The sequence below is a fragment of the Heliangelus exortis genome, chromosome 3 (assembly GCF_036169615.1).
Source record: "Heliangelus exortis chromosome 3, bHelExo1.hap1, whole genome shotgun sequence".
NCBI lineage: Eukaryota > Metazoa > Chordata > Aves > Apodiformes > Trochilidae > Heliangelus > Heliangelus exortis.
Genome location: NC_092424.1, coordinates 115,334,505 through 115,361,079, shown reverse-complemented (window position 1 = coordinate 115,361,079; position 26,575 = coordinate 115,334,505). Strand labels below are relative to the sequence as shown.

At 54.3% G+C, this 26,575-nt stretch overlaps 3 protein-coding genes and 1 long non-coding RNA gene across 9 annotated transcripts in view; 3 read left to right on the top strand and 1 right to left on the bottom strand.

Moving 5' to 3' along the window:
* Positions 1-595: 595 nt before the first annotated feature.
* LOC139795434 (uncharacterized) lies at positions 596-3,942 on the top strand. Its single transcript, XR_011725490.1, has 2 exons — positions 596-672; positions 708-3,942. It is a non-coding gene; the product is annotated as an uncharacterized lncRNA (long non-coding RNA).
* A 2,127-nt stretch (positions 3,943-6,069) lies between these two features.
* FNDC4 (fibronectin type III domain containing 4) lies at positions 6,070-17,471 on the top strand. The gene is given in 7 exon segments (XM_071742419.1): positions 6,070-6,289; positions 6,292-6,372; positions 11,198-11,313; positions 11,817-12,021; positions 12,889-12,978; positions 14,053-14,186; positions 15,854-17,471. Coding segments are annotated over 7 exon segments (873 nt in total). The 5' UTR covers positions 6,070-6,078; the 3' UTR covers positions 15,890-17,471.
* An 853-nt stretch (positions 17,472-18,324) lies between these two features.
* On the bottom strand, positions 18,325-26,115 carry LOC139795431 (low density lipoprotein receptor adapter protein 1-like). 3 transcript variants are annotated; one of them, XM_071742415.1, is made up of 9 exons: positions 25,958-26,115; positions 23,503-23,645; positions 22,921-23,033; positions 21,928-22,042; positions 21,476-21,548; positions 20,985-21,097; positions 20,015-20,064; positions 19,139-19,179; positions 18,325-18,996 (listed from the first exon to the last, which is right to left on the bottom strand). In XM_071742415.1, exons 1-9 carry the CDS (start codon positions 26,040-26,042, stop codon positions 18,911-18,913), a joined length of 819 nt encoding a protein of 272 aa, XP_071598516.1. In that variant the 5' UTR covers positions 26,043-26,115; the 3' UTR covers positions 18,325-18,910. The 3 variants fall into 3 exon arrangements, with proteins under 3 accessions (XP_071598516.1, XP_071598517.1, XP_071598518.1); XM_071742416.1 differs by having other exon boundaries at positions 19,139-19,176; XM_071742417.1 differs by lacking the exons at positions 20,015-20,064; positions 20,985-21,097 and having other exon boundaries at positions 19,139-19,176.
* A 10-nt stretch (positions 26,116-26,125) lies between these two features.
* Positions 26,126-26,575, top strand: part of IFT172 (intraflagellar transport 172) — a 37,360-nt gene continuing 36,910 nt past the window's right edge. For all 4 annotated transcript variants that reach the window (XR_011725488.1, XM_071742411.1, XM_071742410.1 and 1 more), the window contains exons 1-2: positions 26,126-26,255; positions 26,349-26,492. Coding sequence is in view for 3 of the 4 variants with exons in the window: in XM_071742411.1 (XP_071598512.1) it covers positions 26,217-26,255; positions 26,349-26,492 (183 nt within the window). In the remaining variant the exon portion in view is untranslated. The remainder of the gene's footprint in view (positions 26,256-26,348; positions 26,493-26,575) is intronic.

Sequence of the window (26,575 nt, the reverse complement as noted above, 5' to 3'; positions counted from 1 at the left end):
CCATCTGAATTATGTTCAGAGGTCTTCTAAATCAGAGGTGTTTGTGTTTTTTATAGTGCAGTTGTACCCCAGAAGCAAGCCTCTTTGCCTTTCTTCAGAAGCAGGTAACAAAAGCCAGTTGTTCAAATAAAGGCTTTATTTAAATGCAAGTAGAAACAGACTCTTTGGGCCCCACACAGGGGTGTCTGTGCTCCCTGCTGCCCTGGACAGGTAGAAAATATAAATTTTCTTTTTCATGGAAAGCAGAGGCCAGCCCATGTCAGGATTATAGCAACAGGGGGGACTGATGTGCAAAGGAATGATGTGGGGTGTGAGGAAGGCACCAGGGCATCCCTGAAAGGGAGATTGACATATTTTTTAAATGGGTTAACCTTTAAACTTTTCCACTTATCTTCAGCTATGTCTTGCTGCATCTGCTATTTGTGTTTCCAAAAAGTTAGACTTGGTGATCTTAGAGACCTTTTCCAGCTCTGAAAATTCTGTGCCAAGATTACCTATTTAAAAAGTGAGACTGCCACGCAATAAACAGGGTGGTTGTCATGTTGGAATTTGGAGGAAGCATTTGGAGGAGGCATTTGGTATTTTCAGGGGAGTGAGGTATCCACACTAACTCTGGGCTATTCAAAATTTTCCCCATCATCTAGGAAGTAAGTGGGCAGGGACTAAGACCAGGTTTGAGAATCACACAGAGCAGTAAAAACTGAAAGGTAACCACAAGGAAATGCTGCAGCATCTTAGAATACTAAGAGGTTGGGAGATGGAACAGCAGATGAAATTCAGTATTATAAAACAAAAAGCACCCAGTAGCCTCAATACATTGTCCTTATAGCCCTCAGACTCCTTCATGGATGGTTTGAATTTCACCTGCTGGAAGGATTGCTGCATTTAAATTGGGGATATCCTGAAATCCTGGAGGAGTACTTCAAAACTTCTTACTGCTGCAGTGAGCTGTATGTTGAAGTTTTTCCTCTTCAAAACATCTTGCCATGGCCACATCAAATATCGTGTTTCAGTATAGACTCAAACCACTCTCAGTTGTTCTTTTTGCACCCTGGATATTCTTTTTGCACATATGCTTCCTCTCCAGATATAAAATTATAGACCTCAGCAACCTTCTATGTGAAGGTTATTGACTCATTTGAGGGAAGGGTTGCCATCCTTAGGGCCCTTGACAGGCCTGAGGCATCCCCATTTCATCCCCAGTATCAGTACAGGCTAAATGGGGGATAAACTGATTGAGAGCAGCCCTGCTCTCCCTACCAAAAAAACAGACATGAGCCAGCAATGTGCACTTGCAGCCCAGAAAGCCAACCAAATCTTGGGCAGCTCAAAAGCTTGCCCCAGTGGTGTGCTGAAGCAAAACCTGCTGTTGTTGTTGATTGCATGGGCTCATCTGCAGAGGGGGACTCCAGACCCCACAGTATGGGTTGGTAAGGGTGGAGGCCTGCAAGCCAGGAACCCTGGGCTGGTTAGAGGTAGAGAGGAGCACAGCTTCCTCACAGAGGTACGTCTGATCAAATCCTCTTGATTGTTGTTGGAAGTCAAACCTGTGGCAGAGTTCTTACATCTCTAAGAAGACGTCATCAGTGTCAGAGACTCTGCTGTCTCAATAGTAGCATCCACAAAGTTGTGAAGGTTTTCAGAAGGAGTTTAGTTATCTCAGAGAGGTGCCTTGGCTAAACCCTAATATGATAAGCTCAGTACTAGATATCACATTGTTGTAGGGGGGATGTTAGTGGAAGCTTGGGGAACATTGGCAAGGAGTGGTGCCACGCTGTCAGCCAAGCCACTGGCACTGCTGTGACTGCAAGCAGGAAGTTGCTTCCCAGGTATTGCAGAGGAGTAGAGAAGGAATCAAAGCGCCCAGAAAGAACATGGAGAGATAAACGGGGACATGCAGCCCCCTGGACTGACATTCTGGGACTGTAGCAGGAGCCATGGCTGGCACAAGTGGGAAAAAAGGGGTTGCCAGCCAGAGACCTCACCTCAGGGCAGCTGAGTCTGGAAGGGGACAGGACACAGCAGGAAGAGAAAGAGAATGATCTGCCCATGAAATCATATCTTTCCTGCCCAGCAAAACTGTCCATGAGCACTGCCTCAGGCAGAGGGGCGTGAGAGTAGGAAATAAGAAGGTCCCAGAGGCTGCACCCTGTGGGTGGAAGGTGCCATTGGCGACACAGGAACCCATGTGCCTTTGTTTCAGCCTACAGGGCTGTTTCTGCTGCTGGATGTGTGCCTAGGTCTGATGCAACACAATGGCTTTGGGATTCTGTGGGGTGTCATGAGAGCTCATCAGGCTCCCCAGGGCCATCCCAGTCTCCTGCCATCTTGTACATACTTGGCAGCTATCAGCACATCCCTCTCTGTTTCATAGTTTCTAGACTAAGCAACCCAGGCTAATTTAAGCTTTCACCATAAACTGCTTTGTCCAGACTTCCCTCTTATGGGCCCTCAGATGATTTTTTTTCTCCTTCCTTGAAGCCCAGGCCCCTGGATGGACATGTAGCACCAGAAGAGAAAGGTGATCTACCATGCAGAAGATCAGGCATTTGAGACAGCCTGGGCCCCTTGCAGGCTCTGTGCCCATTTCCACATGAAGGTGACACCTTTATGGTGGCCAGTCACTACAGACTAGTGTTCAACCTGGGATGCAGCACTTGCCCAGAGCCTTTCTCACTGGGGTTAGCTCTCCAGCCCCCAGTTCAGTGCTTTGTATGTTTCTCTGCTCATTTGCACTCTCATTTGTAGAGTGAGCAATAACAAAAAAGCTTCTAACTTGTGGTGCCACTGTGGGCTTTGACAGAGGCTAATGGTAGTTCCCAAGCAAAGAAGCTCTGTGATTTTCATCATTCACGTGCTACATGACCATGACAATACTTGATACTCATGCTATCAATACACCTGCCAGATCCCTTTTCAGCTTTAGCTTGATGCCATCATGTGGTGTTAATGATCTGGGAAAGGGCTGAGTGGTGACATTATTATCCATGTATTAATACACAGGACACCCACATCTCGAACACCATATGCTGTCTACTTGTTTCATCTTGAAAGGATAGAAAAGAAATTATCAGCTGGGAAAAATTCTAGCGATCAGCAGAGTCAAAATGGTACAATGCACATACATAGTAAACAATTATTAACTGTTTCTTACAATAGAAACTAGGAAGTGCCGGAAGAAATAATTGGGCAGCTGTTTGAAACCCAACAGAACAAATTACTTTCCACATTGCACATAATTGCATAGCCAAACTCTTGACTTCACAATATCCTGTAATAATCAAAAGTATAAATGTTCCAGGGAGGTGCTGAATTGCCCCAAACCAATTATGCAGCAGATGGTATAAAACTGCCATCATCAAATGAACAAAAAAGGAGGGTTGGGAACTATTAATGATTAACAGAGGGGCTTTCCACATTTCATAGTCTCAAAGGGTTGATATCCACAAGCTGGTGATGGATCTGAGCCCATTCCTTGGCTGAAGACAATGGGGGAATTTCCTGCAGATGCTTTATAGAAAATACCTGTAATTTGCTGTACCTTTGCCCTCTGTTATTATCAACGGGATCAATGAGTTAATTCCACCTCCATGGGAGGAAAATGAGTGGGCACATGAGCATGGCTGGAACGATGTGAAAGGACCCTCAAAACATAACTTGGAAATGATCTTCCAGTGAACAGGAGGCAAGATAAAGCCGGTGCAGAACAGCAGCCCCAGCAGTGGTGGTTGCAACACATCCAGCAGGCAGGGAGATCTGGGCCAGGCTGTTGAGATGGGGGTGTGATCTCCATCCTGCTGCTGGATTTCCCCACTGAACTCTAAGTACAAGGCACATAATACAATTTAGATGTGCTAGTTACTGGTTTGTGATTGCAAATTTAATTTTGCCTGGCCAAAAACCTCACACACTCAAATTATAATAAAATATGTGTGGAGAGTTTGCGCTCCAAGTATTTATTATCTACAGACTGAAGCCACAGATACAAATGCTCTCCTCTGCTCCCACAGCAGTCTTCACACAGCCACAGGTTCTTCCCCAGTACAGGGCATGAGGAGATGGTGTGGCACTGTGGGTAGATGGTTGCTAAACTCTCAGGATTGCCCAGAGGGACACAGCATGTCCTTTCCCATGCCCAGGAAAACCAGCCTGGCAGATGTATAAAGCCCAGGAATGCCACTCAGCCAGCAGTGGTGGGCAGAAGTAACCTTCTGTTGGTCACAGCATGATTCTTGAAAGCAGCTTTGGGCGATGTGGAATAAACTCTCCCACTTGCTGTCAGAGAACAGCATTACTCACTGCCATCTAACACCTGCAGTGCTGCCCTTTGCAAACAATATCTTTTAAAAGTTGCCATGTCATCTTCATCTGTCCACACCTGTGCAAGCTGGACTAGATTGGGCAAGCCATGGAGCCTACAAGATGTGCAACTGAACTGAAGGGATCCAAACCTTGCAACTGGTAAGCAACTAGACAACGTGCGAGTGTGGGAGGTTGTGCTCCAAAGGCTGTTGCTGGTAACAATTGGAGACATAGCTTAGTATGTGGGCAAAATAACTAATCCACTAAGATGCAAAAAAGAACAAACTAGAGAAGTCAATTATTGATTGAAAAAATCAATGTGTGAAGTTAAGCTAATGATGTGTTGTGTGGAAGAAAGGACCTGACTGGTGGTTTGGGTGAGGGCAGCAGCATGATCAGCAGCTCTCTGGCAACAGTATATACACCTGTCTGCTGCCTGCTGAGCTGCCCGAGCAGAAGAACCTGTGCTACAAAGCAGGCAGTGACAAAGAGCCTGCCACCTTGGCTGGAGGACACGGAATAGTGAATATTAACACCACAGTGAATATTAACGCCAACGATCAGGTTAGCAGAAAACTGCAATAACCACGTGTAGAACAGGCCACACCTGCAGTGACCAAGTGAGAACAGGTCTTGCAGAAAGGGACAAGCAGTAGCCTGTTACTCTAAAATCTCTTGCAATTGCCAGCTCTGCCCTTGGCTTTCCTTGAAATTCCTTCCCCAGCATACAGATTGAGGAGAAGGAGCCTTCCTAGCAGAACTCTGATGGAAAAGCAGGATCAGACTCACCTTCATCCTAGTCACTGTTTCCTGCAGTGAAGCTCAGCAAGGGAAGGATGTAATCTCAGCCACCAAGGGCAGCTGAAAAGCAGTAATGAACAATCTAGATAGGGCCAAAAGACCACCCGATATGCCATACAGCTGCAAAGTTAACAGAATCTGCCAGACGTCAATTTCTGCTTAACTGGAACTTGTTCTTTGCACACTAACATGCAGATTAAACCTTTCCCATGGCAACAGCACTACCCTGCTCTTGCAGTTTTCCCTAAAGCAGATCAGTTCACCTGTAACCCATCAATGTACTGTGGGTGCAGGTTGACCACAGATAGGGCTTGGTCCAGCTGCTGTTTAGCTCTAGTTATCCTATACAGCCAGGACAACACCGGCTGCAGCAAAGGACGTTGTCCGGACACTAAGGAGCCTCAGGAGTCCCCATGTCTTCCCAAAGTCACAGTTAGGCTGAGCCACCTTAGCATCCCCTTGGAACCAAGGGAGATCATAGATTCCCACTTGGCTTGTCTCCCTTCAGTCTCCCTTGCCCACAGAAAACATATCTGCCTACCTGCACGGTGGTAGAGAATGAGTTTAGGTCATTTCCTTATGTCCTTCCACTTCCCTAGCCCAATGCTGCTATTCCTGAGTTGGGGCACAACACATGCCTATGTCCCCATGCTCAGCTGGAGCATCCCCGAGCAGAGGACCTGGTGGAGCTGCGATGGGGACACCAGCCCCAGGATCTGCATCTCTCAGTGCCCCAGCAGTCATGATGACACCAGTGGGACAAGGGTGCCACCAGGCGAGACCGTGAACCCACTACCCAGGATGCCTGCCTGCATGTGGAGCCTCTGCCGATGGTTGGTCCCCCCTTGGATGGAGACCCCAGTGGTTACTTAGGGGGCCAGCATGGGGAGGCACAGCACCGGGGAAACAGCATGGGGGGAACTGGTGGTTACCTGGGGGGTCACAGGCGTTGTGGAGTACTGCTCGGGGTCGCTGATGGTAATTTTGGGGCAGGGCCGGGGGGCGGTGCCGGGGCCGCTGCGGAGCAGCTCCGGGGGCGGTCCGGGGCGGGGCGATCCGGGGCCGTTCCGCCCCCCCCGAGCTGCGGCCGGGGCTCGGCCCCGCTCCGTCCCGCGGCGCAGGGAGCCGGGCCGGTGCCAGGGCTGCCGCCCGGGCCGGGGCCGCAGTTCGGGGCTCCCCCGCGGCGGCCCGCCGCTATGGCCCGCTTCTCGGCCTTCCTCAACCCTGTCCTGGTGCTCTTTAGCTGCGACCTCTGCCTCGTGAGAGCCAGTAAGTGCGGTCGGGTCGGGACGGGACGGGACAGGGTAGGACGGGTCTGGGGGCCGCGCTGCAGCCCTGCTTCAGCAGGGCCCGGGCTGCCCGGTGCCACGGGGCCGGGCGGGGGCGCGGGACCGGCGGTCCTAGGGCGGGGGTCGGTGCTGCTGCCTCTGTCGTCCCGGGGGCTCCGCCGCCCTTCGTCAGGTCCCGGGCCGGGACCCCTTAAGCCCTCCTTCGCTGTGGGCTGGGGCTCCCTGCCAGACCCGTCCGCCGGCCTTCCCCCGGCCCCGGCACAGCCTCGGCTGCGACCCTGTGGGGCCTGGCCCTGCCCCTTCTGCCCTCCGGGCCGGGCTGCCGTGTCCCGAGAACCGGCAGTACCTTCGGCCGTGCCGCGTTCCCCCTCGGTGGGACGCGGTGCGATCGTGCGGCCGCGCTGCCCCCACCGGGCTCTCCGGGCTCTCCCCGCTCCGCCTGGAGTCTTTGGCTGCGGTTTTGTCTCCCCGAGCCTCCGAGCCAGGCCTGGGGGGAGGCCGGCCCGGCCCGCCTTGTGCCTCCTCGCGCCCATCCGAGGGAGTAACTGCCCCGGGCAGCGACGCTCCGGTGCCGCTAGGCTGTGATCGGGTCCCCGCCAGACCGAACCGGGCCGACGTTCTTGCCGCTTGCCTGCCCTGCTTCCTCGGGGCTGGTGTTTGGGAAGACAGCGAGGGCTGCCGGGGACCTCTGTCCTGTTCCCCCGGACTCGTGCAAATGACCCTGTGCCAGTGGCAGCCTTCTGCTGCCTGTTTGCCCCCTTGTCAGGTTACTGTTGTCTTAAATTGGATTGCAGGTATCAGACACGTTCTGATGTGTTCTGCCATGTTTTTGTCCTCCTTGCAAAATGTGAACTCCAGGCCCTGACGGATTAAGGAAGAAATGCAGTCAAGGTTGTTAAAAAGGGGCCGCTTATTTTTAGATGTGCAGTGTGATGCTTACCTCCCTGCTGCACACAAAGTTCAGCAAACATCTGGGTGCCCTTGAGCAGCAGTCCCAAGGGCACGGGCCAAGGCTCAGGTGAGGTCCCTTCCCTGGAGTCACAGACAGTTGGGGAGAATTCCACTGGGGCTGTGCCCCATCCCTGTGCTGCACCACGTCTGCCACCATCACTCTTGAGGGGCTTCTGTCTGATCCCTTCTCTACCCTGCCAAGCCAGGGTGTGGGGCAGATCCATGTGGGTGCTGAGCTGCCCCTGGGTCAGCTGCCCAGCTGCGGTGTCACTGGCTCCAGCATGCAGGACCAATGCTTCCCACCTCTTCAGCAGGCCCGAAGGAAATGCGCTGACAGGACAGAAGGGGCTGCCAGGCCTTAAGTGATTGCTCTTTTTTGTGGTGGCACCCATTTCTTAATATGGCTTTAATCAAAAGTGAAGCTGGACAACTTACAAATGATGCAGAACCATTAGCAATTAATGCATTGGGCAGGGCTTAACCATGGTGTGCTTCTCCCAGAGAGCCCAGCAGAGTATTGGAGCATCTTGGCTCAGGAGTATTTTTAATAGTTGGCTTTACATTTTTTTGGAGCCCTTGCACTCAGACCTTTATGGCATCAGCTCTGGCATGAAACTGCTCAGACCTCAGCTGCAAAGCTAGATGGAGAACATTAGATTTAATGTGGATATACTACTACAAGCTTTCTGTAGTGTGAGCTGTCCTTTGGAGGTCTTGTCACAACAGCTCAGTGAGGTCTCATTGTGCTTATCCTTGGGGTTAAACATTGGCATGTGTTTTTTGAGGATGAACTTCTCAAGTTTTGACATCTGAAGCTCCTTGTCCTGTCTCTTCCTGCTAGGCGTGCAGAGCCTGTGTGCTCAGAAATGTCTGTTCTGCCATTTGCTGAACTGTAGTCTGACCAATGGACATTCATTTTTCCAGTGACAAACTGCAGCCTGGACACATTCAGATCTGCTTGCCTGGATCCTTCATAAAGTGAAGCTGTGTATCCTATAGCTCTGCTGTGCCCCCACATGCCCTCCCCTCTCTCCATTAGGGACTTTTGGGCACTGGCTCTGGGTGTTACAGAAGGTCAGGCTGGCTTTGAGTGTGCTGTCTTTGCAGTGTGACACCAGGGGTGCATCCCCCCTGTGATGGTCCATACGCAGGTCCTGTGCAAGCTTTGGCTAAGTAGAGGTCAAGTAGCACTATCAGCCCTGTGTGGACCCAGCAGCACAGCTCGTGGATCAGTGCTGTGCTCTTGTTCTCAAATCATGGAGTGACTCAGCCCCAGGGCCACATCTCAGCATCCCCTGCCTAGAAACCTGGGCTGAGCTGGGCTGGGCTCCCTGTGGAAGCACAGAGAATTACTCTGCAGAGCAAGGAGCTGGCTGCAAGCTCCATCCACAGACTTTAATGTCACAGAGATGTCAGACTGCCTTTAATTTCTCCACATACGTTTAAATGTTGGGAAGTCCAACATAGGGCACACTCAGACCTCTTACCATTGTTAGATGTAAAAAGCTAACAATTTATTATTGTAGATGTATCCTGTGAAGCACCATGTCCTGTTCTTGTCCTGAGGCCAGCTGGCAGGGTCTGATCACACCCACAGCATTAAGCTCATCAATTCTGAAGAGTGGAGCATGTTAGTGCTACCTTGCATGCTGGCCATGGCTGGAGTGGGGAAGCAGAGCACATTTGAGGGGGACTTGGGTTCCTGTGTGCACAGAACACACATGTCCCATCAGAGGCCAGGTCTGGGGATGGTGGCTTTATTCAGCCAATTTTGTTGTTTTTTGGGAGACCAGGCAGGCAACAAGATGGCTGAGAGTCTCCCTCTCAGGTTAGAGTGATGAACCACAGTCCTGCTGGCAAAACTCTAAGGAGACACACTCCTTGTGGGACAGAGATATCTTTGAATCCTTTCCAATTTTCCAGTCTCCTATTCTGGAAGAGAGGACACAGAATCCTGGGATGTCCTTGTTAATGTTGTTTCCAATGTTGCTATCTTCTGGTGATTTGGCAGGCTCCTGTTGGGGATGTGCTCAGCCTCAGTGTCCCACTGAGAACGTGTTTTCTGGGCACTGTGGGTGACCCTCCTATCTGTCTTGGGTACCTATGGCAGACCACAGACCTGCATTTCTTGGAGGAGGAATCACAGGCTTTTCCTTGTTGCATCTGCCATAGAGCTGGGTGTATTCAAATGTGAACAAATGCATGTAGAGAGCTGACCTGCATAAGTGACCTGTGCTTGCCACTCTAATGGTGGTTGTGGCTGGTGTCTATGATTGTCTTTTTTCTTGTTCTCAGGTGCCCTCTGGGGCTCTTTCTGCCTGTATAAATCACAGCACCAAACTTGTGCTACACCAGCAGCTTGTAGGAGGATGTTGTCTTGTTTGCAGAGAGGACACACAAGCAGCAGCCTCAGTGTCTTTCTTCATGAGCTCCTGTGTCTAATTTCCAGACAAATTTTGGCTTTGCATGCAGGTCTGTGCACCTGTGCAAGACCCTGCCATGCTCTTAGTATGGTTAAGCCTCAGACTGGTGATGGTGCAGACTGTGGGTCAGTTAGGCCATCTTTCTGAAGGGTAGCAACAGTGGAGTGTTCCTTCTGGCGTTGCAGCTGAGGGCATTGCACTGCTGGGAAAGTCAGCTCTGCCTTCTGCATTGGGCTTTCCTCCCCACTCCAGAGCAGGGAGTAGAGCCAGGTAGATGAGATGGCCAGATTGAGTTGCATAGTGTGTTTATTCCACAAGCTGCCCCATTTTTCTGTCACAGTTGATATATAAATACTGTGTCTGGGCTGCTTCCTACGCAGTTCTGGGTGGTATGCCAGCATTCATTATGTACACATCCATGGGGCAGCACCAGAGCTTAGAAGAGCCTGATTTTATCATCAGTCTTGGTTGAAAAACTGCATTAGTGTAGGATTTGTTCAGACTTTCTGGATCTTACAGAAGCATGAGACTTCCCAGCCAAGAATCTGCTCTGTGCCCAGAATGAGCAGGAGCATGTCATGCCAGGCAGACCTCCTCCTGCTAGTGCTGGAGCTGAATGAAGTAAACTTTCCAGCAGATGAAGATCTGAGCAGTGATGAAAGTACTTCAGATCTGCAGGCAGCTGCCCTTGTGAAGAGCTGTTGTGGATGTCATTCTCTTCTCTGATAGCCAGTCTCTGCAGCCCTCCAAGACAGGCAGCAGGAACTTTTCATGTGATTTTGAGGTGCAGGATCTGGTTAAATGGCCATGACAGTCTCTTACACTCTGTAATTCTTCTTTTTTGGCTCATGACAGGTCTTCATGTGTTTCCCATTTTCATGTGTGCAAGGTGAAAGGAGCCTACTTGGAGGCCTTACGTGGAACAGGAATTATGAGCAATGGGCTGTGTCTGCCACTGCCAGCAAACCCTTCAGAGAAGAGCCAGCTTGCTGGCTCTTGTCCTCCTGCCCCGCTGCAGGATGCTGACGAGGGTGAGGTGTGCTCTGAGCACGTTTTTCACCAACACCCAGGCAGGGAGGAGTCCTGGCCAGTGAGCATGGACCACCAAATCCACCAGGCGCCACAGAGGGTGGCTGCAGGGACAGGGAGCAGCTCTGTGCCACACACACACTGCCGGAGCTGCCCAGGAGCTCCAGGCTGTGCACGTGGTGCTGGTGGCAGCGGCTCAACCATGGACAACCACTGTCCTGCTTCTCTCCCAGAGATGCCTTCACCAGAGAACCTGCTCCCTGTAGGCCTGGTCATTGGGCTGCTGTGGGCAGATGTTGGAGAGGCTCCCTCATGGTGGTGTGCAGGGCAAGTGCCTGTCCTGAGACATCTTCTTTTGGTTTTTTCCTGTGCCTTACCTCTGTCCATTCTTGGCTAATCCAGACAGGCCACCATCCCCTGTCAACGTGACTGTGACACAGCTGAAGGCAAACTCTGCCACAGTTTCCTGGGACGTCCCAGAAGGAGATGTGGTCATCGGCTATGCCATCTTACAGCAGGTACCCAGGCTCTGTCCCCAGGGGCATGGGACTCCTCTCCCTGATTACCAGCATACTCCTATGCCAGCTCTCCTGGCTCAGTTTGGAGCTCCTCTGGCACCTGCCTGAGGACACCTCGGCTGTTGAGCAGTCCTTGCCAGGGTGCCGTGTCTGACCCACCCCTCCTGGTGGGAAGCAGCAGACCATGGGCTATGCTGGGGTAGCTGTCCCTCCAGTGGCTTCCCTGCAGTTTCTCTGGATAAGGATGGTGCTTCAGCCATGACATAACCCTTCTTTGCTTGCCCTGCTCCACCTCCATGGCCCCAGATGATGGTGGCTTCTCCAGGGAGGTGCCTGGCTTTCCAGCCACACCGGGATGCTGCTTAGCAAGGTGCTGAGCAGGCTGGCCCACCTGTGGGCTGATTGTCCAGGGAGGGAGGAGTGAGGAGTGAGGGTAGTGTGCCTCAGCAAGGGGCCTGTGCCTGGTGCAGCCTCCTGGGGATGACCACTCTTCACTCTGGCAGCGGCAGGATGGTCAGATGCAGCGCTTCATCCGGGAGGTGAACACCACCAACCGTGCCTGCGTGCTGTGGGACCTGGCAGAGGATGCAGACTACATCATCCAGGTGCAGAGCATCGGCCTGTATGGGGAGAGCCAGGCCAGCAAGCGTGTCCACTTCCGAACCTTGAAGGAGACTGACCGCCTCCCTTCCAACAGCTCCAACCAAGGTGAGAGAGCTCCTTCCAGCATGGCCCAGGTGCTGATGGGGCCACACCTGGAGGTCTTCACAGCCCACGGGGTGGGATCCAGCAGCCTGTGAGGAAGGTGCTGCCCTGAGCAACTTGGCACACACCTGTCATCATGGTAACAGGGCTGTAGAGGCTGCTGTTTTAGCCACAATAATGTCCCCCAGCCCTAGTTTACAGCCCTCCTATCCCAGGTCTTGGTACCCTGTTCAGCTGAGCAGGCTGTGGAAAGGACGACTTGTGGCTTGCTCAGCTGCTGCCTGTAGAAAGCAAATACTGAACAGGCTCTCACACCTCCCAGCCTGAAAGCTACCAAAGGACAAACGAGAGAGCCCCACAGTCTCCTTTCCATGTTGTGCCTTCTTGCCTTGGGGCTGTCTGCATGCTGGTCATGAATTTAAGAGAGATGATGCCCAGAGGGGATCCGCTGGGCACAGAGGTCTGTCTCCAGCACTAGCCATGAAAGGGGGACTTGAGAAGAGTGTAAGAGGGCAGGCAGGTGTCTTACTTTCCTCAGAATTTTTGTGTTCAACTCAGGGTCCTCCTAGCCTGCCCTGGTCCCTACATAGGGAGTAACCTCAGTAATTACTCCCCTGAATTGTGAAGTCCCTAGTTGACCCAAACAAGCTGTTAGAATCCCTGATGGCCATTGACAGCCAGAATGGTTTATCTGACACAAGAAAGTCACAGGCTCCATGTCCTGTCTCCAGACAAGACATCATTTTTTGGGGTAGGTGGGTCTCTCTCCTCTGGAGCTCCTTCTCAGATCCTTGAGTGCTGCTGCTCCTGAAGTAGGTTCTGGTGGGAGGGTATCTGCTCCCATGCCTGCCTGGGTTTGCTTCTCTGCAGGTGACATCACCATGGAAGGGCTGGACAGAGACAGACAACTGCAGACAGGAGAGATTATCATCATCGTGGCTGTGCTGCTCATGTGGGCAGGTAAGTGCCACAAGGAACATTCTGGCTGGGGTAGAGGTGCAATCCAGGGTCCACAAAGGTGATGGGGCTCAAGTGAGGGCAGAGGCATATTGGTATGGGTTTGGCATCCTTCCCAGTAAGCTCACTGGGTCTCTGTAGAAGCCTGAGAGGAGGGTAAGAGGAGCAGCCACAGCCACTGCTCAGCAGTGATGGGCTGGAGAATTTGGGCTGGAGAATTTGGGCTGGCTGGTCTGTCTGCTTCAGTTAACCACAGGTTGCCCTGGGAGCAAGGAAGCCTAGGAGATAACAGGCAGCTCCTTAGTGGTCACAGGCAGCCACTGTCAATGGGAAGTCATTTGTCCACTACTGCCTTCCCAGTAAATATGGATTTTCTAGTGGCATCTTGCAGGAATCTCTCCTTGTTGTGGCCATGAACACTTTTCTAGTGCAATGGAAGAAAATACAAGGCAACTGCTCCTAGCTTACAGCCCGTGCAGGTTGGTGTGTCAGAGGGCCAACAGGGAGAAGTCAAGTCCAGTCTGTGGGTGACTGTGAAAACCCCTTGTGGTATGGATGGGTCTCACACATGTAGTGGTTGCAGCTCAAAGAATTGTTCTGGATGCATCCAGGCTCCCCAGATGTGGGGCATGTCCTGTGTGAATTGGGTGTGGTAGAGCCATGACAAGGTGGTTGACCCAACAGCTGGTTTGCAAGACAGGACAAAGCCAAGGGCTGGCCCTTGTGAGGTTCCCAAACACTGGGCCAGTAGCTTTAGTGCCTTGCTGGTGGCACTCAGAAACCCACTCGCTGCTCACTGACTTCAAGGGCTGCCCCTCTCCAAGTACCTCAACATCTGCCTTTGGCCTCAGAGCCCTGAGCACCCCACATCCTGTGTGTGCCCTGATGGCTTCAACCACATCAGTGTCTCAGCTGCCTAGCCAGATGGTGCCTGGTGCAGTCCAACATAGATTAGGGGTGTGGGTGACCAGCACCCCAGGGGGCCCATGGCCTGGCTGCTGTCCAGATGGGATACTGTGGGGGGGAGAGGAAGGGACAGACAAAGTGAGGGTGTCCTTCATTCCGTGTCTTTCACAGCGGTGATCGCCCTGTTCTGCAGACAGTATGACATCATCAAGGACAATGACTCCAACAACAACAAGGAAAAGACCAAACCGTCCTCAGAGCACAGCACGCCAGAGCGGCCAAGTGGAGGGCTGCTGCGGAGCAAGGTGAGTAGGGAGGGCTGCAGAAGGGATGGCATGTGGCATCTGCTGTGGTGTGCTGCCTGGACAAATTCTATCTCTCTACAGAAGTAGAAACAGCCCAGTTCTTGTTCTCACCCTAAAAACCTTCAGTTTTTAGTGACCCCTGGTCTCTGAGGGGCAGTGTGTGTACCCCATGGGTGACTGCAAGAGAAGCATTGGAAGAGGTGTCAGGATACATCAGCTGGGCTATCAGGGTGGTACCTTTCCTCCCACTGTAACAGCCCCTTAACCATGCCCCTCCAAGGCTGCACCCCACAGATGGGTCTGGCTCCTGCTGGTTGAGGCTGGAGTCAGACAAGCGGGGCAGTTGTTCTTTTGGCTCCCACACCGGTCTGTCACTGCTTGCTTTCTGCCTTCTCTGCAGCCTGCTCCAAGCCATCATCACACAAGTCATTCATGGGAAAGATCCCAGAGCCCTTTCCCCACCCTCATGGAAGAACTCTGCTGGGCTGTGGTTGGGGAGGGAGCAGAACTTTCATCTGGCTATTTCCTCAGCACCTGACTTTTCCCTTTGTTACTTGGCAAAGACAGTGATTTATAACCCTAATGTCCATGCTCTAATGACCTTGCATTGGATATTCTCTTGTGCCCTGTCTGCTGTCAATGGTGGGAACTCTACTCACTGTGTTGGCCTACTTACTGCTCCTCTGCTTCCACATCTTGGTTTCTGGCAGGTATCAGAGGCAGAAACTTCCTATTTGGATGTCAGGGCTCCCATTCTCCTCTTTCAGATTTTCTAGCTTTGTGATAACTCCTTGCCCAAAAGACCCCTCCTTTTGGATCCCTACTCCAAATGATCCTGCTCATATAGGGCTGCAAAGTCAGGTGCAAAAGCCTATTCCTGCTTTTGCAAAGTTCACCTGGATGGGGCTTTTGCACTTCAGTTTGTGCTTTTGCATTCACTATATTCTTGGCATCCTTGCAGGTGAGAACACTGCAAGTTTATCCTTGCAGTCAGAATCATAGAATCATAGAATTAGCCGGGTTGGAAGGGACCTCAGAGATCATCTAGTCCAACCCTTGACCCACCGGAGCAGTTGCTAGACCATGGCACTGAGTGCCACATCCAGTCTTTTTTTAAATGTCTTAATTAATTACAAAGCTGGGAACAAGGTATAAGAAAGAAAAAGTTCTGCATTCCCTTCTTCTTCTGTCTTCAGGGCCAGGTTGCTGTGCAGTAGCTGATAACGGTGCAGCTCTTGATCTGAGCTGTGTTGTGAAGTGTGGTCATGGGGACACTCTCCTACACCCAGATTCAGTGTGCAAGGGCTGAGCTACAAAATGTGTGCAGCAACCAGGACCCCTCCCCAGCACCTTCTCTGAAATCACAGAACTGCTGTGCTCTGACCACGCTCATAACAGTTTGAACAAAACTGCCTGCTCGTGCTTGCAGTTTTTGAGAAAATCCAACCTTTCTGCCAGGAGAGCATGTCAGCACAAGAGGCCGTAGTTTCAGGGTTAGCTCCTTTGGTTTGCTCAGGGAGATGTGGAACAGTTCAGTTTGGAAGGACCTTAAAGACCATCTAGTTCCAACCCTTGAGTGCTGCTGTGGGAGGAGGGGGCTGTGCCGGGGATCTGCACCTCAGGGGCTTAGCAAAGCCAGGGCCTTATTGTGGGTTTTTCCCTCATAGAAGAAGTCTCCCTCGGTCAATATAATCGAGGTGTAAAGTGCGGCACCATCTCTACACCTGAGGTCCTGGGCGTCCTGCAGAGCCACAGCAGGCCCTAGGTGAAGAGGCAGCACCCAGTGCCCAGCCTGGACCTCTGCATGCCAAGATCTGTGGATCAGGACTTATGCTTTCCTGAGGGCACCTATCCAGGGATGTGCATGGCGCCAGCGCCCAGCCGTGCATGTAATGCGGGGCCTGCCCACCCCGGCCCCACTCCCCTGCTGCTGCCCAGCATGGAGCTGAGGGAGGCTGGTGGGACCCCGGCCCGGGGGGCAAGCCCTGGGGAGCAGAAGGGCTGGGGCATTGGCTTGGGGGGAGCCCGGGGGAACACCAGCTGCCCAGCTGCCAGCATGGAGCAGGCCTTACTCTGGGCTCCCCTTTCAGCCCAGAAGCTGAGGGGCTGGGGCAGTGCCCACCATGGCCCCAGGGCCATCAGGGAGGTCACGGCCAGGTGGCAGGAGGTCTGTGGGGCTGGGCCCAGTGAACACAACTGGAGAGTGGATCCCTACTGGAGAATGGGGCTTCACTGCACCCCACTGTTGCCCTGCAGCTGCTTCAGGGTCTCTCCCTGCTGCTGGGGACAAGGACAGGGGTGAGCAGGAGGAGCTGGTGCTGCTGCAGTGCCCAGCATTCCTGCAGAGCATGTGGCCAGGGCAGGGAGTGCTGGCAGGAGTAGGTCTGTAGGGTGGTGTGAGTTCCCCGAGCCAGGGGAGCAGGAATTGGCCAGGGCATGGCTGTGGCTTTGCCGTTTCCCTGGCAGGGCTCAGGTCTGACACATTCAGGCTGATTTTGAGGGAGCTGCTGAGCACCCTATGAGCAGCGTGGTGCTGCCTGGAGGAGGTACTGTGATGAAGCCCAGCCAGGTCTCAGCAGGCTCGGCAGGCTGTGCACTGCAGAGCTCATCATCATTCTGCGGACAGCCCTAGCTCCAACAGCAGCACAGCCTGCTCCTGGCTCCTTCTGACTTTGTGTCACTGCTGATGCTCGGGCTCCTGGAGCTGGCCCAGTGTACCAGGTTGGCTGAAGTGACACAGAGCTGTTGGAAGGGGCTGGCCCTGAATGCCCTGAGCTGATGGACCACTGGCTCGCTGTTACATGCCCATGTGAGGACAACATGTGAGGACAACATGAGCCATTGGCTACCCTGGGGCTGGTGAAGAGGTGATGTCAAGCCTGTGCTTGTTCGTGCCCCAGAGCCTGCAAGCAAAGTCTGTCCCTGCGTATTCACACTGTTCTGTATCCGAGGCTGTCCGGACCCTTGTCCAATGTCCCCTTGGCAGTGGTGGGAGGGTGGTACCAGGAGGCTCTCTGCTGCAGAGATGGCAGCAGTGCGCTGGCTGCTGCTGTCCCACCATGCTCTGCCCTGTGGCCTATCACTGAGCCAGCCACTCTGCAGCCCTGGACTTAAGCATCACAGGATCCAGTGTCTTCCAGGAATAAAATTCCCCATCAAACACTTTCAGGACTCTTCCTTCTAGGTGCTGCTCAGCTCCTGCTGCAGGACTGGGTGTGAAAGGGACAGGATAAGTGACTCCCTATGGCAGGGTCTTTTCAATAAAAGCATCCTGGCTCAAATGCAGCAGTCTTTCTGCAGGTCTGTGTGTGTATCTGTGCGCGTTTGTGCATATGTGTACCAGTATGTGAACGTGTGTGTGTATATTGCCCTCAGAAGGAGACTTGTTCTTGCACAGTGTGCAAGAGCTGAAGGTCCTCTAAGGCCATTTGACCCTCAAGAGAGTGCTGGTGCTGCATGCTGGGCTGCTGGCCTGTGTGCAGGCTGCAGTTGCAGCCTGGCCCACTGAGGATGGCTTTCTTTACACAAGTGTAATGGGTTGCAGGGAGCCAGGACACCCTGGCAGCAGGGCGAGGAGGAAAGATGAGGCCAGATACTACCAGGCTGCTGGGGGGAGGGAGCTATGCTGCTCCTGGGGTGAGGTGTACCTGGGAAGCAACGCATCACAGTGGGGTCCAAGTGGTGCTGTGCTGTAACTTGGGCTCCAGGGAGACACCACCTTGTGTTGCCAGCTAATTTAGTTTTTAGGGCAGTACAGTAAAAAAAAAAAAAAAAAACAAACAAGGGCTGTCAGGGAAATACAAGAGTTTTTAAAAATCTCTGGTGCCCTGGAAAGTGTTTAGAGGTGCAATTCTGGAGGGGCAGAGCAATGCCTACTATCATGAGTTCTTTACCAGCTTCCCTCCCTCTTGCCCCAGATAACAAGGGGCCCCAGTGTCCTGGCAGCCTAGCACAGGGGGATAGCTCCTTCAGGGCCAGCACTTGGGGCAGATGTGGAAGTTCCAGGTCACCTGTAGGGTCCATGAGCTCAGAGCACAACCCAGACCCTCATTGCAGGCCAGGAAGCCTCATGGCAAGCAGCACAGCAGAGACAGTCCCTTGAACTTGTGCATTAACCCATCCAGCACTCAAACTCAAATGACAACAGTAAAAAACTCAGTTTATTTCCTTAAAAAGGCAGAGTTTTTCTTTTAAAACCATCTCTTTTCACTGGTGAGAGGGTGTGGAGCTGCACTGCAGGGGTAAGGCTTTCCTCCCTCGCTCCTCCAGGGCAAGAGCTATTGCTCCCTGAGGGTCATGCATGCTGAGCAAGTCCTCCACCATCTCCAGGGGATTGCTCAGCCTCAGCTGGTCCCCAGCTGCCACCACGAGGAACAAGGTGGGAGGAAGAAGCGAGGCAGGTCAGACTCGGTGCAGTCCCAGGCGCACTGCCCGGGTTCTAGGGTGGCTCAGCAGGCTTGGGGAGCCCCGTCCAGTCCCCACGGGGACTGGCAGCAGCTTGAGGCAGTCATGCAGGTGGAGAGCAGGACAAGGAGCGGGTGTCATGGCCTGTGCCAGCAGAACCCCTGCCTGCTGGGCAGTGCTGGGTGTGAGTGCAGGCACTATCTGGCCCAGGTGCAGGCACAGGTGAACCCTGAGTGGCTGGTCCATCACTGCTGAGACTTGGCTTAGTCCAGGGGTGCCTTGGGGCCAGCTGTGGGGAGATCTACAACCCCTACCAGCCCCTACCAGCTGTTGGGGGGTTGTCCCAGGCAGTAGCACAGCAGTTGTGCAGTAGGAGAGCTTGCTCTGGCTGCAAGATGTGCTGAGTCTGAAAAGCAAGAGGGAGGAAAATCCAGTCCATGAGATGCATGGTTGGGACCCCAGCACAGCCTGGGAGAGGCGGCAGACCTGCCTAGGCCAGCCATCAGCCCCTTCATGCAGGACATGAAGCACTAAAGGAAGGAACTTACCTGCTGCACTATGGGCTCCCCTTGCCAGCTCCTCCATGCTGCTTTGGAAGAGAAGAGAGCACCCATCATACCACTTGCAAGGCCCGAGAGACAGAGCACCCCAAGAGTGCCTGCAAGGTGCACTCAGGGTGCAGAAGGCCCCAGCCCACTTGCTGCCAAACCCTTTCCCCACGCCAGCCTGTCCTTGAACAGCAAAGCTGCATCACCTCCACATCAGGAGCCCCCACACAAAGGGAGACACACACAGCTCCAGTCTGTGCATGCACTGATTCCCAGCTGGCTCCAGCTCAGACCAGGCTCATCCCAGTGGCACTGTCACCCCAGGCAGGTGCCAGCTATATGGAGAACAGCCACAATGGAACACCACCATACACCACAGTTAGTCCTCCACTGCCAGACTGGTACCATCACCTCTTCCCAAACACAGCACTGACAGCAAAATGCTCAGCCCCGGGCCCTAGACTACGCAGAAAACAGTATGCATAGTATGGCCAGGGGAAATCAGTGGGAGGAGAGGACCAACTCTGGGTCCCACCTGAGAAGCATGCCTCTGGATAGGCTGTCCTCAGCAAAGAGTGGCAGAAACAGAACAAGGAACATCTCTAGGTACATCCTGAGGGTGAGCATCTGTCCCCTCACTGCTCCACTGCAAAAGATCTGCCCCTCCGCAGCTCAGCTCCCTGTTCACTCATCCTCTCAGGTGACAGAGGCACAGAAAGAAGCAGGAAGTCTCCTCATCTTGTTCCATGCAGAGCTCCTCCATGCTCCCACCATTCCTGGAGTTCCAGCAGCTCCCCTTGCATGGGGTGCAGAAAAGGAAATATGACAGCCATCACCAGAGAGAGCCCTAAACGTAAGCAGCAGCTCACCACCTACCCAGGCAAGGTTTCACCAATGTTATCATCTTCCTCCTCCTCTTCCTCCTCCTGGCAAACAAACAAAAGAAAAAAAAACACCATGTCACCTGGCTGTCTGGGCAGGTCTCTGCCAGGAGCAAGACTGGGCTGCTCAGAGCCTGTTCTGGAGTAGCAGGGAAGTCCCCAGCTCCTTCACAAGACACAGTCACCCATCAGGCATGGCACAGAGTACCTACAGGCTGGGGGGGAAAAATGGCATCTGCAGTGCTGGGCTGCTGAAATACCTGGGGCTCAAGCAAACAGGCACAAAAGGGGAGGGACAGACCACGGCTTTTCTCGTGTCCTCTCCAAACACAGGCTGTGAGCAGGGAACAACCTGAGGCAGCTGCTGCCCAGAGGCTGGAGTGAGGTGAGCACACCTTGGGGACAGAGGGACAGGCAGAGAGCACCTCGGAGCTGTCTGCAAGCACGTGTCACCCCCCCCGCACTGCCAGCCTGGGCCAGTGACAGAACCATGAGCCCAAGGACTAAACATCCAGAGGCTTCTGGATAGGAGCACAGTGAGACCAGCAGCACTGGTTCTGGACATGAAGTCAGTGTAGTGCAGATGGGCAGGGCTGAGCCTTAGCCCAGGCTGGCAAGATGATGACCCAAGGGTCTCCTCCTTCAGAGACAGCATCCCATCCCTGGCCATAGCACCACATGTGCAGAGCAGGTCCCAGCTCCCTGTCTGACAGTGCCAGCAGAGCAGGGCTGGGAGCTGCTGCACTGCTGGGCTTGGCAGGAGAGCTCTCAGAGCAAAGAGCCTGCCCTGTGAGCCAGGCAGAGCACAGTGCCCCTCCTCACGTCAGGCCACCACGTGTGAGGGAGCTGTGCAGATACCCACAGGGTTCTGGAGTGTCAGGAGGAGGGAGGTGCATGAGGGTCACTCTTCTCCTGCCCTACTGCGAGACAGCCCTGGGCATGGGCCAGACTTGCACATACTGTACCCCAAACTGGTGTCTGAAGGGAGGGCTCCCCGAGGGGGCTGGCTCACTTGGTCTGCAGGGCTCACTGCTCTCCAAGACACATGAAGGGTGAAGGGGCTGTTCCTGCCTAGAGCCTGGGACAGGGCAAAAGCAGCAGAGCTAGTGCCTGCAACCTGGAGAAGGTCCAGCATGAGACAAACAGGCAGGACTGTGGGCAGGGGACAGGCACCCCTGCTGTGTTAATGAGAGGGTGCAGACAGGGGTGGAAGATCACTGCTTGGGGCTGGTGTTACAGGTCAGCAATGCAAAAAGGTTTGGCATGGATAGCAGGGACACTCAGCTGGGCCAGTGGCAGAGGACACAGCAGCAGGGACAACACTCTCCCTGCTTGGTGTGCTTCCCCAGGCAGGCAGCAAGTCACCTCTCCTCCACACAGCCTGAGACAGCATCCCATACTGGAGACCCTGATTCCAGGGCTAAGCAGAGAGACATGTTTGAGAAATTTCTCCTACCTGCTTGTGCTGCTTCCCAGAGATCCAGTGCCATCTGGAAGGCCTGGGCCACTGTCAGGGTCACAGCCTGGGCCTGTGTACAAGAAAAAAGGGGAATGTGTGCTTCCACCTGGGTCCTCAAGACAAGACAACCCTGCTGCCATGAGGCCCAAGAGCCCCCAGGCTCCCTTGCTGCCTTTCCCTGCACAGAGAGGGCCGGAGCTCAGTGCTGTGTCTGTCTGCCCAGGTGGGCCAGCCAAGCCCAAGAGGAGATCCCAGAGGAGCTGGGACAGAAGAATCTCCTTTCACTCACTACCCGCCTCAGCAGTGTTTGAGCATACTTGTGCTCCTTGGCTCCATTTCCAGCTGAGGTGCACAGAGGTAAGGGCCTTCTCACTCTGCAGGGGGAGAAGGAAGGCTCTTGCTTACCCACCCTTACCTCACAGAGCCAAGAGCAGAAGGGAAGTGCTTACAATCTTCTTCTTGGGTGAGAGGAAGGCATGACACTCCAGTGCCCCGCTCTCCTGACTCTGGGCAACATAAGCGAAGACTTTGTTCTGCAGCTTGTCTGTTGTGCAGTAGGAGATCCTGCAGGCAGAGAGGAGCTGCTCAGGGCAGTTAAGGACCCCAGCATGTCTTCTTCCCTGCTCCCAGCATACCAACAGCCTGAGATTTTCATCTGCCCCAGATGCTCAGGCAGCCCAACCCCACAGCAAGGGCCAGGGGCAAGACCTACATCTGGTAAGGTCACTGCACCCACAGGCATTCCCTCCCGCATTGCCCCAGTGTGCTCCTCGGCCCTCTGCTTTACAGATCAACCCAAGCACTAGACAAAAGGAACACAAAAGGGTGGATGACCACCTTCAAGGGCAAGACTGGAGGCCAGGTAGGACGATGGTATGCCTTGGCACATCACCTCTGGTGTTGAGACTCAAATTCTGAACCAAGGAGATGTCATATTTCTGTTTCCCATTTAGCCACCAGCCTGCAGCCCTCCCCTCACAGCCAGCACCCACAGACACCCAACCCAGCCAAAGCACAGCTGGCAGCAGTAAAAACACCCCCCTCAGCTCTCGCAGCAACTGTTAGTAAGCTGCAACCTATGGTACCCCCATCCCAGTGCAGCCAGAAGGGGAGTTCTGTGTCACTGGGGAGACAGACCTGTCCTGGCTGTGGGGCTTTCTAGCCTTCAGCCTCCACATCCTCACATCCTGATGGAATGCCAGAGAAGACAAGCAGGGCCCAGGGAAAAGGCAGATGGGCTGACCCAGAACTCAAGACCACCCGGGTCCCCACCTGCATTCAGACACAGGCAGTGCTGTGGGGTACAGAAGGGAGTGGGCACGGGCCACAGGGAGCCAAAGGAAGACCTAAGCTAGAAGGTACCAATGAGAGCGCTCCCTGCATCCTCAAGATTCCATCAACCTCCATCTGGCTGCTGGGCAATACCTGGCCACCATGCCCACCTGTAGATGGAAATGTTCTCAACCATCTCCTTCGTGTCTGCATCCTGCAGCGAGATGCCCCTTGGAGACACGGTCAGAATCACCTTCTGGAACTTGCGAGCTCCCACCTGTGCCTGACAGTGGGAAGACACCAAGACACTAGACACCTCTGCAAATCTAGCAAGGGTCTTCACCCTGCCTGGCTGGCAGGAGTCCCCCCAAAGTGCCACCCACTTGGAACCCTGCTGCAGGGGTGGGAAAACAGAGCCCAGAGATCAGGTGTGCCCTGCAGTGAACACCCCAGGAATCTGCTGACATTACTGCCCCACACATGTGAAAGGACAGACCCCACCTCCCCTGGTCCTTCACCCTCCTCTCCATGCTGTGACAGGCACAGCTCTGCTCCCAGAGTTCCTGGTGTCCTGTAGGAGGACAGCTTCCCCCAGAACACAGGCAGAGACCAGACACCCTCCTCTGGGGAGCAGCGCAGTCCTGCCCTGGGGATGAAGCCTGGGACATGGACACTTCCCCGACTCTAGGGGCCACGCTCTGAATTGCCTCCTCTCCACTCCAGCACAGCAGGGGCCTCGGGCCAGGTCTCACCGTGGCCACAATCCTGCGGATGGCAGCAGCAGCCATGTCTTCTCCTTTGGGTTTCTCTACCAGTGTCATCCCCAGGTACTTGAGCGTGAAGCACATCCCCTCAAGCAGCGGCTCCTGCATATCAGCCCAGCTCTCGGGAAGCTCTGCAAAGACAAGACCCCGTGGCAACATAAGCCACTTTCCAGCAGCCCCATGGTCAGTCCCAGCAGAGCCACCCCCAGGCTCACTGCTCCCCACAGCAGTGCAGCTATCTGCACACAGCAGGGCACTCTCCTGGCTCTGTGACGTTCTTGGAAGAGGAACAGAATGAGAGGACAGTTCACACTCAAGGCTTTCAGCCCTCCATCCCTGAAGGGACAGGCTCTACCAGCACAGATTGTAAAATCCTGCAGATCTGCACAGGGGCTCAGTGCTATCTGCAAAGCCCTTGTATTTCCAGGTCTCGTCTCTTTCACTACAAGCAGGATGTGCTCTGTACTACATTCCTCTCACCCACCTGAGCTGCTGGCACTCCTCAGGAGCAGCAGCATTTGCTATCACATTGACAGATTAAAATCCCCAAGTTATTGCCATACAACCAAAGCCAAACCCCCTGGTAACTGTCATTCACAGCAGGGAAAGGACAGCCCACACAGTCCAAGCTGGGGTGACTGGGATGCAACAGCACCACAAAGATTCTGTGCTAAGGGAGAGCTCAGCCTGGCATTTCAAAGATGAAAAATAGCTTCCAGGAAAACACATTTTATGGATAAGCTCCAGTGCACAGAGGGAGGAAGATCATTGGTTGAACTCAATGATCTTAAAGATCTTCTCCAGCCTAAATGATTCCATGAGAGGTCCCACATGCATTTCTTTGCAGGTCACAGAATTAAAGGGGCACTGGCTGTTTCCTGCACTCTCTCTTTTCAAACCCTATTGCTGCAGTCAAGACAAATAAAATTAAAAAATCAAATGGGCAGAGTGTCTGCTCACTCAAGGTAGATTCCCAAGGGATAGTCCTCAGCATTTCCAGCTTCTAACAGAAACCAGTCCATTCCTTCAGAACCAACAGGTTCTGCCACATGGTGAATGCACTGGTAGAAGGAGCCCTGGCTCTACAGTTGGTTCCAACACCAGTGCCATCAGCAGAGAACACACAAAGCAAGCACTGTAAAAGCATCCATTGTATCTCTGATCTCACCAGACAAAGCCATGGGCTTCGACAGTTCACCCTCACCCAAGACTAGAGCTTTAGTTCTCAGATCAGTGCGCTACACACAGAGGAACGCCACTCTTGTACCAAGCACTTCTCTGGTGATGACTTTCAAGGAGAGCTGAAGCAGATGTTAGGACACATTTACTTGCTTCACATTCCAGAGGGCATTCAGATGATGAGAGGGAAGCTATGCACTAGAGCTGAGACACAGGGAGTCACAGCCTCTCTAGTCTTCTTGTGGATTCAGCCCACAGAGGTGGGCAGGAACAGGAACACAGAAGTGACATGCTCTGCTACAAACACTTCCCTGGGAATTGCCTCAGTATCTACCGTTCATGATAAGCTAATACTTTTCACGGTTATTTTTCACCTCTTCCCTAGGATCAGCTCCCTGAACGTTACTGGCACACTTGCAGAAGGCTCTGACTCACATCTGTAATAACTCAAAACCACAGGGAAATCAGAAGACCTAACTAGCACAGCATTCTCCTCCAAAAATTTTAGCTACCAGGGAGCCCATGTGGTGCCATGCAGGATCTGTCCCCAGGGCAGAGGAGCACTGCCCTAACTCCAGACTCTGAGAACAGCCTCAACGTGCCCCCTGGGGCTGCCAGGGTGAGCTCTGCCTCCCCAGCAAAGCCTCTGGGCAGCTGTGACTGAGAGAACACGGGCAGCGAGCCTGCAGGCCCAGGGCTCAGCTGGACCTGGCTGTGCTGCAGTGAGCATAGCAGTCAGCCTGCGCTGAGGCCTGACACACTTGCGGCACGTGTGCCTCTGCCTGCAGAGAGACAGGGGCGTACATGGGGATACAGTGTGTCACAGTGCCTGCCACCCACAGCACTGCCTGTCACCCCCGGCACTGCCTGTCACCCCCGGAATCACCTGGCACCGCCGGCACCGGTGGCCTCGATTCAAAAGTGGGGCAAGCTGCCGGCAGACAGAGGAGCATGGCGGGGAGTCGGGCCAGCAGAACACCTTTCTGCTGCCAGCCTCAGTCCGCACCCCACAGCTGCCTGCACCCCAACACTGGAGCCTCCGCCCGAAGCCCCACAGCAGCACGGGCAGCCCCCGACTCATCCCGTTCCCCGAACCCCCGCTACTCCCCGCACCATCCCTGCCGCACAGCCCGGTCCCCGCACCGCTCCCCGCAGCCGTGCCCCGCACCGTTCCCACCGCGGGCAATGGCCGCGTCCCTGCCTCGAGCAGACGGAGCTGACGACCCCCGCCCGGCCCCGCCGGCTCTCCCGGCCCCGCACTCACTGCGCCGCCGCCGCAGCCCCAGGCCGTGCCGGGTGAGGCGCGGGCTCCGCAGCACAGCGCGCCCCGCCGCCCGCAGCGCCTCCATGTCTGATCCGGTACCGGGTGACGGGAGGTTCGTCCGCCGCAGGGCTCGGCGCGCTGACGTCAGCGGCGGCGGAGGCAGCGGGGTTGCCGCGGCAACGGGGGGAGGGGCCGGCGGCGGGTACGGGAACCGTGAGGATCCGCTTTGCTAGCGGTGCCGTTTTGGGCGTTCAGCGCCATGCAGCTGCGGCACCTACGGACCCTGCTGACCCCGCAGGTCGGGCTGGGCGCAGGGAGCGGGCTGGGGAGGTGGAGGGGTGCCGGGCCGGGCCGGTGGGAGCGGGCGCGCTGAGTCCATGTGTCCCCGCAGGACGGGATCGCGCGGGTGACCTGCATGGCCTGGTCGGCCAGCAGCGCCCGGTTCGCCGTGTGCACCGCGGACCGGGTGGTGCTGCTGTATGACGAGCAGGGCGAACAGCGAGACAAATTCTCCACCAAACCCGCCGAGGCCAAGGTGAGGGCTGAGGCCGGTACCAGTACCGGTCCTGGGGCCCGGGTTTGGGCTGCGAGGTGCTTGTCTGGCTCTGGGGATGGCAG